Genomic DNA, 13956 nt, shown 5'->3' with positions numbered 1-13956 from the left:
ACTCACTCTATCACCCAGGCTGGAGTGTAGTGGCACACTCATGACCACTGCAGCTTTGACCTGCTAGGCTCGGGTGATCCTTCTGCCTCAGCTTTCCCAAGTAATTGGAACCACAGGCGCGCACCACCACACCCAGCCAACTTTTTGTTTTATTGTAGAGATGAGGTCTCATCAAGTTGCTGAGGCTGGTCTTGAGCCCCTGGGCGCAGGCAGTCCTCACTTTCGCCTCCCAAAGTGCTGGGATTACAGGCTTGAGCCACCATGCCCAGCTAGAAACATAAATTAGTGATGTTTAACATTGGTAGGGCCAAATCTGAATTTTATAGGGGTTGAATGGCATTCAGTTTTGTGGGCTGCTGGGCATGGTGGCTCATGCCTGTAATTCCAGCACTTTGAGAGGCAGAGGTGAGAGGATTGCCTGAGTGCAGGAGTTTGAAACCAGCCTGGACAACTTGGTGAGACCTCATCTTTACAATAAATAAAAAACATTAGCTGGGCATAGTGGTACGCACCTGTAGTTCCAGCTACTTGGAAGGCTGAGATGGAGGGATCGCCTGGGCCTAGCAGGTCGAGGCTGTAGTGGCCATGAGCATGCCACCACACTCCAGCCTGGGTGATAAAGTGAGACTCCTACTCAAAAAGAAAAAGATTTGTGGGCTCTTTAAAAAAAAAAAGATACATGATTCAGATTTTAAAATGGGCAATGGCCAGGCATGGTGGGTCATGCCTGTCATCCCAGCACTTTGAGAGGCCGAGGCGGGAGGATTGCCTGAGCCCAGAAGTTAGAGACCAACCTAGGCAACATACTGAGATCTCATCTCTACAACAAAACAAAACAAAACAAAACAAAACAAAAGATTGGGTAGAGCACCTCTCAGGTCTCAGAAGGGACCTGTGTGAGTGAGGGGTCTTGAAGCTTAAGTTTTGGTAGCTTCAGGGAGAATCCATCTCTGGGCCCAAGTTCATGTCCAGTGCCCACATCTGTGAGCAGATTCCTATTTAGTGCAGCAGAGTCTGAATTCGACAGGTCTGACTGGTGCAGGGACAGGATTCAGGTACAAGTTGATACACAGATCACTTTTTGGAAGTCTGAGTTGCATATACACCTGTACATTGACTGTCTGGGGCAACATATGGCATCTCATTGCAATCTCTTGGCCTGCCGTGGAGACTGGTGTGTTCACTTGCGTCCTGCCAATTCATGTCAATTCCTTGTAGCTTTTTTCTCGTCCCTTGTTCTCGTACACATTCTTGAAGCATAATGTTCCCTTCACTCAGCTGTCAAGGAGGAGAGTCAGAGCCACGACTGCTGAAAGCATTCTGCAGAACCACAGCTTCCCTGGAGCGTTGCTGTTTGGAGCGGTTGCCTCTTATTTCCAGCAGCTGTTAGCAGCAGTAGAGAGAGAGGTTCTCATATCTGGGGTTTGCTGAGTGACAAGACAGAAAATTCAGAATTAAAAATGTATAAGGGCGACGTGAGCCAAAAGTCCTAAAATCTATGTTGAGATTTGTGGGATTTTTAACATCTTTCTTTTCTCTCTTTCAGAAAGACGCTTCTTGGACCCATTTATGGCTCCCCTGTGGAGCAGACACAAGTCCTCCCTGTGAAATCCACTGTGGAACTCCAGAAGCGCTTCTTGGTGTTTATCAACAGAGACAAGGTAGCAGCCTTTGTTCTCGGCCTCTGTGAGATGCCTCTGTGGATGGTAAGCAGAGGTCAGTCCAAAGACTTCAGGACTCAAGGAGGCCTGGTTTCATAGTCAAGCCCAGCTACTTCCATCTGGGTCAGTTGTGCTACTGAGAATTGCCAAAGATTAGTGGAGATGACTCTTGGAAGGCATTTCTGAGCAGAGTTACTGTATTTTCTGTGGTCCCAGTGGAGGCACATGGACCACCACAGCATTTTTTCCTTCTTATTTATTTACATGGAAAACTGTAAAAACATGCAAATTAGTTACACTTAGTTGTACATTTAATGAATAATCTATATTGAAAAACATAAAGTCAGCCAGGCTCGGTGGCTCAGCCTGTAATCCCAGCACTTTGGGAGGCCGAGGTGAGAGGATTGCCTGAGCCCACGAGCTCGAGACCTGCCCGGGGAACTTGGCGAGACCTCGTCTCTACAATAAATCAAAAACTAGCCAGGCGTGGTAGCATACGCCTGTAGTTCTGGCTACTTGGAAGGCTGAGGCGGAAGTATCACCGGAGCCCAGCAGGTCGAGGCTGCGGTGGCTGGGAGCGTGTCACTGCACTCCAGTCTGGGTGATGGAGTGAGACTCCAACTCAAAAAAAGAAAAAAAGGCATAAGGTCATAGAAGATGAGAATTACTTTGGAAAACTCTGGATATCTGAATGTGAAGACAAGGAGGAAACTTCCCTTCTGTGTACCTGTTGAGGCTGTGCAGAGGTCCCGTTTCCCTTCAGAGACGCTCCTACAAGGGCCAAAGTTATGTGAATGCCTAGCTGCATTAAATGCGGCTCTCAGCTGGGCATGGTGGCTCATGCCTTGGGAGGCCAAGGTGGAAGGATTGCTTGAGCCTAGGAGTTTGAGACCAGCCTAGGCGACTTAACAAGATTTCATCTCTACAAGAAAAAAAAAAATTAGCCGGGCATGGTGTTGGACGTGGTGTTGTGTGTCTGTAGTCCTAGCTGCTTGGGAGGCTGAGGTGGAAGGATCATCTGAGCCCAGGAAGTCAAGGCTGCAGTGAGCCATGATCAAGCCACGGCTCTCCAGCCTGGGTGACAGAATGAGATCCTGACTCAAAAAAAAAAAAAAAAAGTGTGACTTTCACACCCTGAGATAGTCCAGACACACAGATCCTTCCAGCACACAGATCTAGAGGTGACATGTGAGTGTGCCAGGTCTCACTTTGGAGCCCAGTTACCTGAATCTGACTATTCAATTACGTATTCCTTTCTAGGTTGGACTTCAGATCTTACCAGTTGATGGCAATCCACATAAGACATGTGCTATTGTTTGCCACCCAAACGGGGTGGCTGGAATGGCCCTTTCCTATGACGGCTGCTATGCCTTCACAGCAGGAGGGCAGGATCGCTCGGTCGTGCAGTGGAAAATCAACTTAAGGTACATGAAGGGATAAGAATCTCGGCCCTAGAAGAAAGCTGTCAAGTGTAGACCCTGCTTTTGTGCTGTTCCACTACTGTATGCCAGGCACTGTGCTAGGATGTCACAAGGCCTGATCTTTAGGTCACTGCCCCGTGACATCTGTCCACATTGATGTGCACAACACAAGGTGGCTCTTCTGTTTCAGGAACTGATGGCATTTGCAGTTCAGGTGGTGTGACTTTACCACGGGCTCACCCTTGCTACCTAATATACTTCTCACTTGGTTCTCCATATCCACAACAGCTAGAAAGATCTAGGCCGAATCTCCAAAGCACGCATCCCAGAAATAGTATTATTTGAAACATGTGTTTTCAGGCTACTCTTCTTGCCCTCCCTTCCCTGAACTGTGAATCTCTGCCTAAAGCGAGGCTGGAGAATTCTAGTGCTGAACATCGATGAGGCGTGGACTTTAAAGTCAAAGAGATATGAGTTTGAACATGGGGCCTGCTCTCTATTGGCTTTGGGGCCTAGGGCAGGTTTCTTTTCTTTTTCTTTTCTTTCTTTCTTTCTTTCCTTCTTTCTTTCTTTCTTTCTTTCCTTCTTTCTTTCTTTCTTTCTTTCTTTCTTTCTCTCTCTCTCTCTCTCTCTCTCTCTCTGAGTCTCACTCTGTCTGCCCAGGCTAGAGTACAGTGGCATGCTCCTGGTCACCATAGCCTCAACCCTCTGGGCTCAGGTGATCCTTTCACCTCAGCCTTCTAAGTAGTTGGAACTACAGGTGTGGGCCTGGCTAATTTGATTTATTGTAGAGAGGAGTTCTCGCCAAGTTGCCCAGGCTGGTCTCAAACCCCTGGGCTCGGGCAATTCTCTCACCTCCGCATCCCAAAGTGTTGAGATTACAGGCATGAACCACCGCGCCTGGCTCTAGGGTAGGTTTCTACATCAGTGATCTTGTCTGTGAAATGCAAGTAACAACAGGGCCTTTTAGGGGATCCTTGTAGGGATCAGGTAAGTTAATAAATGTAAAGCACCTTGCACAGAGCCAAGTACTCCGTAAATTAATGGTTTCTTTCTTCTCTTCTTCCTGATAAGAACATTTGCTTATGAGCTCAGGATCCTTCTTACTAAAAGAGGGGGCAAGCACTCACATGATCCCCTTGTCTGCCCAAGTCCACTGAACTGCCGCAGGGTGGAATGAGCCACCCGGAAGCCAGTTCCTATTCCTGACCACCTTCTCCAGACCCCTGCTCTGCCTGTCTCAGGCATCTCTCCTGACAGTTAAGGAGGTAGGCAAAAACTGCTCAGAGACACCTTCCTTCCTCAAAGAACACACTTGATTCATGGCTTCCAGTAAAGTGTACCCCCCGCCATCTGCCGAGTATACATCTTTCTTTTTATGGCAGACGTTGACGCTTCTCCTCTTAACCTGAATATGAGCAAAAATAGCCAGTTAACCCGCTTTGGAGCCATGGTGGCTTCAGATTGTAGCTGCACCTCTGACTTTCACCTCTGCCTTGAGCAGATCTTGGGAATTTGGGGACTTAGACACTGGAGGTGAGCCCGTCCATTGAAAAGCATTTCCTGGGCAACACTTTGGGACCCCTACGACTGCCGGGAGTTTCCTGTCTTCTCAATAAATTCCTACTTTCTCATCTAAAAAAAAGAAAAAAGATAAAAGAAAAGCACTTCCTGATATGTCCTCAGACTGGGCCCAAGGGGTCAAGCAAGCCACACCCTGCAGGACAACAGACCCGTCCCTTTTTCACTTCTATCCTCTTCTGTCATCATGGGATCTGGAATGATAGAGAGTTAAAAAAAAAAAAAAAAGTCTCCCGCCTTCCAATTGCTTTCCTGTGCCTGGCTGGAGTCCAGGCTTCTGAGAATTTCAATTTAATCTGTTGTGGGGACACAGGATCATTATAAACTAATTAGCACTTCATTGCTGCTTCTGGTGACTTAATATGTTCAATGCTTCACTAATGGAAAGAAATGTAAAAACCCTAAACAAATAAACACAATTTCCTACTAGATTTCTGATGACAAATGGTAGGGCAAAATGACGACGACCAACCCCTTCACATTCCTATTGTTTTCATCAGGCACTCCTAGGCCCAAGTACCCCCATCACAGGCATGGCACACATCCACACCCACCCCTGCTCATCTTTGCTACTGTGTCACCCTTTTTCTTTCCTTGTCTGGCATCTGTTTTAAAGTCCCTCTTTTCTTTTTGAGTTGGAGTTACACTCTGTCACCAAGCCTGGAGCGCAGTAGCACATTCACGGTCAACACAGTCTCGACCTGCTGGGCTCCAGCGATCCGTCCGCCTCAGCCTTCCAAGTAGCTGGAACTACAGGCATGCGCTGCCACGCCCGGCTAATTTGTTGATTTATTGTAGAGATGAGGTCTCGCCACGTTGAACCCTTGAGCTCAGGCAATCCTCCCAAAGAGCTGGGATTGTAGGCATAAGCCACCATGCCCGGCAAGGCCCCATCTTTTTATGTTCAACCTCACTGCGTCCTGCCACCTGCTGCTCAGGCAAGAACAGAGAGACCAGGATTCACATCTCAGCAGCACTGCTGCTTGCTGGGTGATGTCAGGCAAGTCCCTTCATGTCTCTGGGTCTCAGTTTCTCTACCTGTGAACTGGGAATGTTGTCACCGAGTTCAGAGTTGTTTTGAGGGTGATGATCAGTATCATGACTATTACTCCTCCTCTTCTAGGAAGCATTTCCTGAGTGTCTACTATGTGCTCGTCACAGTGCTTCTTGAACTTCAGCTTACTTCCCAGAAGTACTGTATGTAGTGGGTACACAGTAGGCTTTCAATAAATGTCGCTTCCCTTTTGTGCCCCCAGGGACCTCTTTTTCTGCTGCAAGTATTAGAAACCCAATTTAGGCAAAAAGAGAATTTTTGTGAAGGTCATTGGGAGCGCTGCAGCTGCACAGCAGGAAGGACAAAGACAGCAGCACCCTTGGGTGTCCTCAGCATTCCCACTCAGCCTGGCTGTGCCATTGGTGTCATTCTCTGCAGATCCGGCTTTCTCCACTGAGCAGGCACATGGCCACTGACAGGTCCCGAATTTCACAAATTGCGGTTCCCACCCCAGAGCGAGGGAATCTCTTTCCCTGCTTTGGTTGAAGAAATCACAGTAGAGTCCCCTGGCCCCTCTTGGGTTGGTCGACAGTGGCCAGGAAGCAGGGGCATAGTATAGCCCTGACCTCTGAAACCCAGAGTACTAGACTGTTCCCAGAGGACCCGGAGCTCTGTGAGTCTCTCCCTCAGGGGTTCCTGGTGGTGACAGGCTCCTCTGGGCCACGTCCGGCCTCTCCCTGGCCCTGCTCCAGAGCCACATGGCTAAAAGTGGCTTCACAGCTCATGGAACCTGTCAGGATTGGGCCTGGACCTGGCCTGGAGGCCACAGAAAGGGAGCCCGCTCAGCTGAACACCTGCCTCCATGACCCAATATCAGAGCCAAGAAGTGGGTGAGGACCCAGCCTGGCTGGAAGGGGCCCTGGGGCCCACCTGGCGACTACACCAGGTCCCTCAGACTCTGCCGCAGCCTGCAGGCTTTTTCAGGGCCCCCAAAAAGGACCAAGGGCAAGTGTGTGACTGCCTCTTTGTAAGAGGAGCATAGGTACATGGCAGTGCCCATTTCCATGGTAATGATAATCCTGACCACTTCATCCTGAGCCTTGTCTCTGGGCCAGGCCCAGTGCTGGTGTTTGATGAGCATTACCTCATGTCATCCCCAGCCGTCCTGTGAGGCAGGTGCTGCTGTTACCCCCACTGGACAGCTCTGACTGCCTAGGCAGAACCTAGCTCTGACTGCCCAGGCAATGGAGCAAGCAATGGGGCTGGGCTCATGTCCATCCCTGTCCTCCTGAGTCAACCCCACACCTCAACCAACATGTGTAACAGGAGGAAGATAAAGGGCTTTGTCTCGAATCCTTTATGTGCATTCACTTACTTAATTCTTTTTTTTTTTTTTTGAGTTGGAGTCTCGCTCAGTCGCCCAGACTGGAGTGTAGTGGCCGCTCCTGGCCACTGCAGCCTCGACCCGCTGGGCTCCGATGATCCTTCCGCCTCAGCCTTCCGAGTAGAGTAGCTGGAATTACAGGCATGCGCTACCACACCCGGCTAATTTTTTTATTTTATTGTAAAGATGAGGTCTCGCCTGCCCAGGCGGGTCTCGAACCCGCGGGCTCAGGCAATCCACTCACCTCAGCCTCCCAAAGACGTGGGATTACAGGCTGAGCCACCAAGCCCGGCTCACTTACTTAATTCTTAAACAACCTTTTGAAGCAGGTTCTGTAAATCTCTCCATTTTACAGTTGAGAAAACTGAGACCAGGGAGGTTAAGTTATCTGCCCGCAGTCACACAGCTTGCCAGTGGCCGAGCTAGGATTCACACGCAGGTCCCTGTGCCTCCACTTCCCCATTGTGGTCTACATCGAAGTGTGCTTTAATATCCCAGTAAAGAGGCTAATCTCCTGATTAGCAAAAATCCAATCAGTGGATTATTATAATGATTTCCGGTTACTAGCCCTTTACATGAGGCAAAATCGGTCTCATACAAAAGTAGGTTCTCTTACCATTTAAAGGGCCTATTTTTGGAAAATCTGACCCTGTATTAGAGAGCAGAGGGTTATTTTTATCTGACTGGCATGGGTCCCTGTGGTCTCCTGAGTTTTTATGGAAGCAATTAGTGCTGACAGTCCACCTGCACAATATCCCATTCTTTTGGCTCTGGTCATATGTGAATCTAAAGTTACAGGTAAGCTGCTCTGCTTGGGAGGATTGTGGATTCAGAGCACAGGACCTTCCCCCCACCCCTGCGCTTTCTCCCTCCCCCAGGAGAGGTGTGTTCCCCAAAGATTGCAGACAAATTGCCAGGCGCCTGCCCTGTCATCAGCAGGAGAATATCACCATAATTAAGGCGGCCGCCCTGTACCACTGAGTTCCACGCTGAAATTGAATTTTCTGTTTTCAGTTTCATTTTAGAGGGACATTTCTTAACAAGTTTACAGAGACCCTAACTGTATCTGCGTGGTAATACCCTTCAGAGACCGTGGTCAGATCAGACTGCCGTCTGAAATGTGTTCGCGCATGAGTGCTTCCTAATAGTGATGTTTCTGTTATTGTTCTAGTGTCCTGGAGGCAGCGGTTTCTCTGGGGGGCGAAGACTTGACCCCGTTCTATGGTCTGATGTCTGGTGGCAGGGAAGGAAAATGCTACAGGGTAATTGTCCTCAGACTAAACACTTCCTGGTAACTGGTAGTTACGTTTGTAAAACAAATGTGCCCGGGGTTAACCCTCTTGCTTTATTCCAAAACCCTCCTGCTTTTTCCCCTCACTGAGCTCAAAGTGTGCTTTCTAGAAAATGTCCTTGAAGTCTTAATGGATGCTTCAGACTTAAGCCAAAATGTGTGTTGTTTTCTGTTTTGTTTCCATGTAGGAGCTGGAAGACTATTTCTACTATTCTCAGCTCCACAGTCAAGGTATTGACACAATGGAGACCAGAAAGGTATCAGAACACATCTGCCTGTCGGAGCTTCCTTTTATCATGAGAGCAATTGGCTTTTACCCATCTGAAGAGAAGGTAGGTAGGGCGAAAACAAGAACAGCAGCGGGATTGCTATTTATAAAAAACGACCTCTGGGAACCATAATTATAGGTCAGAGTAAAAATTTAACATTCTTCTTACATAAACGGATCAGAAAGAAGGTTCTGGGTATTTCAGATGCACTCCTGAGTGACTGATGGTACAGAGATGTGCTGTTCCTAAGATATGTGTTTACTGTGGGATCGCGATGTTGGTTGGAGCACGGGGCTTGTGACCGTGGGTTTGAGAACTGGACGGGCCAGGGCTGTGGTCCCTGCTCTTTCCCTCGCTGGGAGAGGACCTGCCTCATAGGATTCGAGGAGGTGATGTCTGGGAAGCACTGGGCACGATGCCAGGTGCATAGGAAGAGCTCAGTGAGCGGTGGTCATTATTATTATTGCCATCTTATAGTTTTGTCACTGGATACTGCTGTGAACCTTGCAGGCGTTGGTTGGGGCACCTCTGGGGTGTGGGTGCTCGCAAGGGCTGTGGAGCTCAGGACCATGTCACAGGGGCTCCCCAGCTGCAGAGGGTTCCAGATATGGACAGAAAGCCCCAGGAAGTGTTGCTCATAGAAGCTGTTGTTTAAATACAATTTATTGTGTTTCCTTCTGACTTGAAATGTAGTCCATTCCCATCGCAGAAAGTTTGGGAAAGATATATCAGTGGAATGAAGAAAATAATTACTTATAATTCCACTTCCCAGACTTAACAGTTATTAATAGTTTCCTGAATTTGTTGCATAAATATAGGGTCATGTGTCACTTCATGATGGAGATAGGTTCTGAAAAATGTGTTGTTAGGTGATGTCATCATTGGGCAAATAGCAAAGAGCGAATTTACACCAACCTAGATGGTCTAGCCTTCTACGTACCTGGGCTATGTGGTACAGTCTGCTGTTCCTAGGCTACAAACGTATGCAGCATGTGACTGTATTGAATACTGCAGGCAACTGTAAACAGTGGTAGCATTTGTATATCTAAACATAGAAAAGTTACAGTAAATATATAACATTATCATCATATGGGACCACCATCGTATATGTGGTCCATGGTTGGCTGAAACATGTATATGTGTATATTAGTTGTGTATATGCATATAGTTTTTTAAAAAAATGATCAGTACCATATTGACTATCTACCTGTATCCTATATTTTCACTTAATAATATATCATGGTTTTAAAAAATTTTTTATTTTAAAATTGTGGGGTACAACTCAGGGTTAGGTATACAAATATTGTGCAGGTACCCTTGTTGATGAGGTGTGCTCCCCCTTCTCCAGGCAGTTTCCCACTACTGTCAATCCCACCTCCCTGCCCCCTCCCCAGTTTCCTTCTCTGTCATTCCTTTTCTTATGGTATTATGATAGTTGTTCAAGGTCCACTTATGAGTGAGAACATGTGATACTCAGTTCTTTATTTCTGTGAAAGATCACTCAGTATTATAGACTCTAAGTCCATCCAGGTTGCTGCGAAGTTCATGATTTTGTTCTTCTTTATGGCTGCGTAATATTCCATTGTGTATATGTACCACAAATACACAACCACAGTTGGTTCCATGTTCTTGCTATTGTGAACAATGCTGCGATAAACATATGTGTGCAGGTATCTTTTTATAGGGTGATTTGAGTTCTTTCATGTATATTCTGAAAGGTCATATGGGGTCATATGGAAGGTTGATTTTTAGAACTTTTAGGGATCGCCAAACTGTTTTCCACAGAGACTGTACTAGTTCACACTCCCACCAACAGTGTTGAAGTGTTGCCTTTTCACCACATCCTCTCCAGCATCTGTTATTTTTTGAGTTATTGACGATGGCCATTCTGACTGGAGTTAGGTGGTTTCTCAGTGTAGTTTTAATTTGCATTTCTTTGATGACTAGTGAGGCTGAACATTTTTTCATGTATCTGTTGGCTGTTTGTATGTCTTCTTTTGAGAACTGTTTATTCATATCTTTTGTCCACTTTGTGATGGGGCTGTTTGTTTTTTTTCTTTTCAACATGTTTGAGTTCCTTGTAGATCCTAGATGTTAGGCCTTTGTCAGACATAGAGTTGGCAAATATTTTTTCCCAGTTGTTGGTCTCTCTCCCTGCTCTCTTGATGGTTTCTTTGGCTTTGCAGAAGCTTGTCAGTTTGACAACACAGCAAGATCTCATCTCTATAAAAAATTTAAAAATTAACTGGGTGTGGTAGTTCTGGCCTATAGTCCTATCTTCTTGGGCAACTGAGGCAAGAGGATCGCCTGAGCCCAGGAGGTTGAGGCTGCAGTGAGCTGTGATCGTGCCACAGCACTCCAGCCTGGGCGACAGAATGAGACCTTGACTCAAAAAAAAAAAAACAAAAAAAAAACTATAAGGAACAAAATAGAAATTACTCAGAGATAATCACTGTCATTATTTTGCTGGATTTCCTTCTATTGTTTTATGCATGGATGCAGTTGTATCCATGTATATATATTTTCTGAAGTTGTTGGGTAAGGCATAAAAATGGTCGTTGTGTAGGAAAAGTTTGGGCCTCATTTTGGTCCCCCACTTCACCTGGTTTGACATCAGGTACCCCCTCCCTCCCCTGGTAGTTTCCCACTACTGCCAATCCCTTTCTTATAGTATTATGATAATCATTCAAGGTCCGATTATGAGTGAGAACATGTGGTACTCAGTTCTTTGTTTCTGTGATAAATCACTCAGTATTATAGACTCTAAGTCCAACCAAGTTGCTGCAAAGTTCATAATTTTGTCCTTTGTATCCATATTTTTAAACAAAGAGGTAAGATTATATGGTGTGTATATGTCTATATCAGCAGTATGCAGTGTGTGTGTGTATGTGTAACTCTGTGTGGAGGTGGGTGTGTGTTTGTGTGTGTATCAGCATTCTCAGTAACTGTTGTTTTGTAAGCATGGTGGTAAAAATTCTTGGCAACATGTTTTTAAAGGCCACATACTTAATCGAACCATTTCCCAGTTGATAGACACATCAGCTGTCTGAAGTCTTTGGCTGTCAGAGACACAGCTGGGCGGAGCATCTCTGTGCATGGCTTTTGCATACTTGTTTAATTATTTTCCTGGGTTGGAGTCCAAGAAGTGGAAATACTGGGTCAGTGTTACTGGGATTTTAGGGCTCTGTTGCCAGGTTACTTTCCACAAATACAGTCTTTTACCTGCCTCCCTTCTAAAACCAGCTAAGACTTGCTGTTGACATTAGATGGCTGAGAGCATTTTAGGGATATAAACTGCAGCCACGTCACTTCTCTTGGCTTTGGTGGCCTACACAGAATCACCTGTTTTGTATAACTGAAAGGTGACTTTTATTCTCCAAATGATATCTGGAGAAATGAGTTATTGGAGCGATGCTATTCAAGACCTTGCTGAGTCCTGAATGAGAACCTTAAAAATACCAGGTATCTGTGTAAGCTCCTCAAAAGGTCTTTTAGATGATGTGCATTTTGTAAAAATACACTGCCAGAAATGTAAGCAACTACCAGGAAAGTTTGTACAGTCCACATAAAAGGGTTACTTAGGGCTGTGTTTTCCAGAATGTGTTCCTTAGAATGTTGGTTCCCAGCTGGATGCGGTGGCTCACGCTTCCCAGCACTTTGGGAGGCCGAGGTGAGAGGACTGCCTGAGCCCATGGGTTTGAGACCAGCTTGGACAACTTGGCGAGACCTCATATCTATAATAAATCAAAATATTAGCTGGGCATGGTGGCGCGTGTGGGTAATTCCAGCTACTTCAGGCTGAAGTAGAAGAATACCTGAGCCTAGCAGGTTGAGGCTGCAGTGGCCATGCGTATGCCACTGCACTCCAGCCTGGGTGACAGAGTGAGGCTTCTACTCAAAAAAAAAAAGAACGTTGGTTTCCAAACTGGCAATCTGCATCAGAATCACCTGGAGCATTGACTCAACTATCCCTGTATCTGGACCTTGTCCCAGATCCAGCTAATTGGCATCTCCAGGACCAGGTCCAGGGAGTCTGTGTTTCCACCTCTCCCCAGGTCATTCAGATGTGCAGGCAGGTTGTGGCCCTTGCCCCGGGACACTGGCTCTGACGGGTGAAGACTGGAGCCACATGCATTTGAACACAAGGGACTCAACACACTGAACAGGATCACCAGTCAGGATTCTTCTTTGACACAAGTTACAGAAACCTACGCCAACCCATTTTGGGTTCACATAATTCCATATGCAGAGGGCAGCGGTAATGTGCAGTGTGACCTTGCCCAGGTACTCAAACAATGTCTCTGGGAAGCATCCCTCTCTCTGGGTCTCACTTTCTTCTATGTTACCTTTGATCTCCAGCCCATGTCCAGCGGGGCCCAACCCTAAGAGGCAGGTGTGTGCCTCCTTCCCAGAGCCCCTGCCACCACCCATCACTGTCACCACTGTCGTCATCGGCTGGTGTTATTGTCATTATTTTGGAGTCAGGGTCAAGTTGGCCAAGGTCGAGTTTGCCAGGCCCCAACATTCTCCTGGCCTGGAGTCTGAAGTAGGCTCAGCTCACCTTGACTGTGAGAACTCTGAACAGGCAGGGTGGTTTCCAAGTGAAATTCCTCACAGGGGAAAAAAAGTGGGTCTACACTTCATTCTCATTTCATGTAAGACGTGTTGCCTCAAACGTCTTGATGTTTACATGACTATTTCTCTGACCTCATGTTCCTTTCACAGTATCCTTCCCAACATCTAAAATTTTGTATTTTCTTGATTTATCTGGTAAAGGTACTTTACATAAATATCCAAAAGTCATCAAATTGACAGCAGTGCTCTCATTCAAGATTCTTGTTTTTAAACCCTGGGCTCATATAACTGTATCCTCCTATGCTGCTGTCCTGCTTTGTGATGAGGGAATTATATGTGTTTCATCTTGATGACCAGTACCTACCTGTCATACTGAGTGCTAAAGAAAGGGGATGAGCACAGAGCAGCCAGTCTCTCTGCTCTTTATGGAAGTAAGGAAGTCCTGGTTGAGGCGCGATGGCTCATGCCTGTAATCCCAGCACTTTGGGAGGCCAAGGCATGAGAATTACTTGAGCCCAAGAGTTCAAGAACAGTGGACAACATGGTGAGACCTTGTCTCTACAAAAAAATTAAAAATAAGTGACTAGGCATGGTGGTTCAAGCCTGTAATCCCAGCACTTTGGGAGGCCGAGGCAAGAGGATTGCCTGAGCTCAGGAGTTCAAGACCAACCCGGGCAACTTGGCAAGACCTTGTCTCTACAATAAATCAAAAAATCAGCCGGGCGTGGTGGCACACACCTGTAATTCCGGCTACTCGGAAGGCTGAGGTGGAAGGATCGC

General features: G+C 46.7%; 1 protein-coding gene across 1 annotated transcript in view; it reads left to right on the top strand.

Annotated features, from left to right (window-relative positions):
* Positions 1-13956, top strand: part of WDR66 (WD repeat domain 66) — an 89963-nt gene that overhangs the window by 52398 nt on the left and 23609 nt on the right. The window contains exons 15-18 of the mRNA XM_008059741.2: positions 1547-1661; positions 2922-3085; positions 8213-8303; positions 8521-8664. Of these exons, the coding sequence (XP_008057932.1) occupies positions 1547-1661; positions 2922-3085; positions 8213-8303; positions 8521-8664 (514 nt within the window). The remainder of the gene's footprint in view (positions 1-1546; positions 1662-2921; positions 3086-8212; positions 8304-8520; positions 8665-13956) is intronic.

The sequence above is a fragment of the Carlito syrichta genome, unplaced genomic scaffold (genome assembly GCF_000164805.1).
Source record: "Carlito syrichta isolate Samal-C Ts95f unplaced genomic scaffold, Tarsius_syrichta-2.0.1 Scaffold304341, whole genome shotgun sequence".
NCBI classification, from domain to species: domain Eukaryota; kingdom Metazoa; phylum Chordata; class Mammalia; order Primates; family Tarsiidae; genus Carlito; species Carlito syrichta.
The sequence above is the reverse complement of the archived record's forward strand: the minus strand, read 5'-3'. Positions and strand labels throughout refer to the sequence as shown.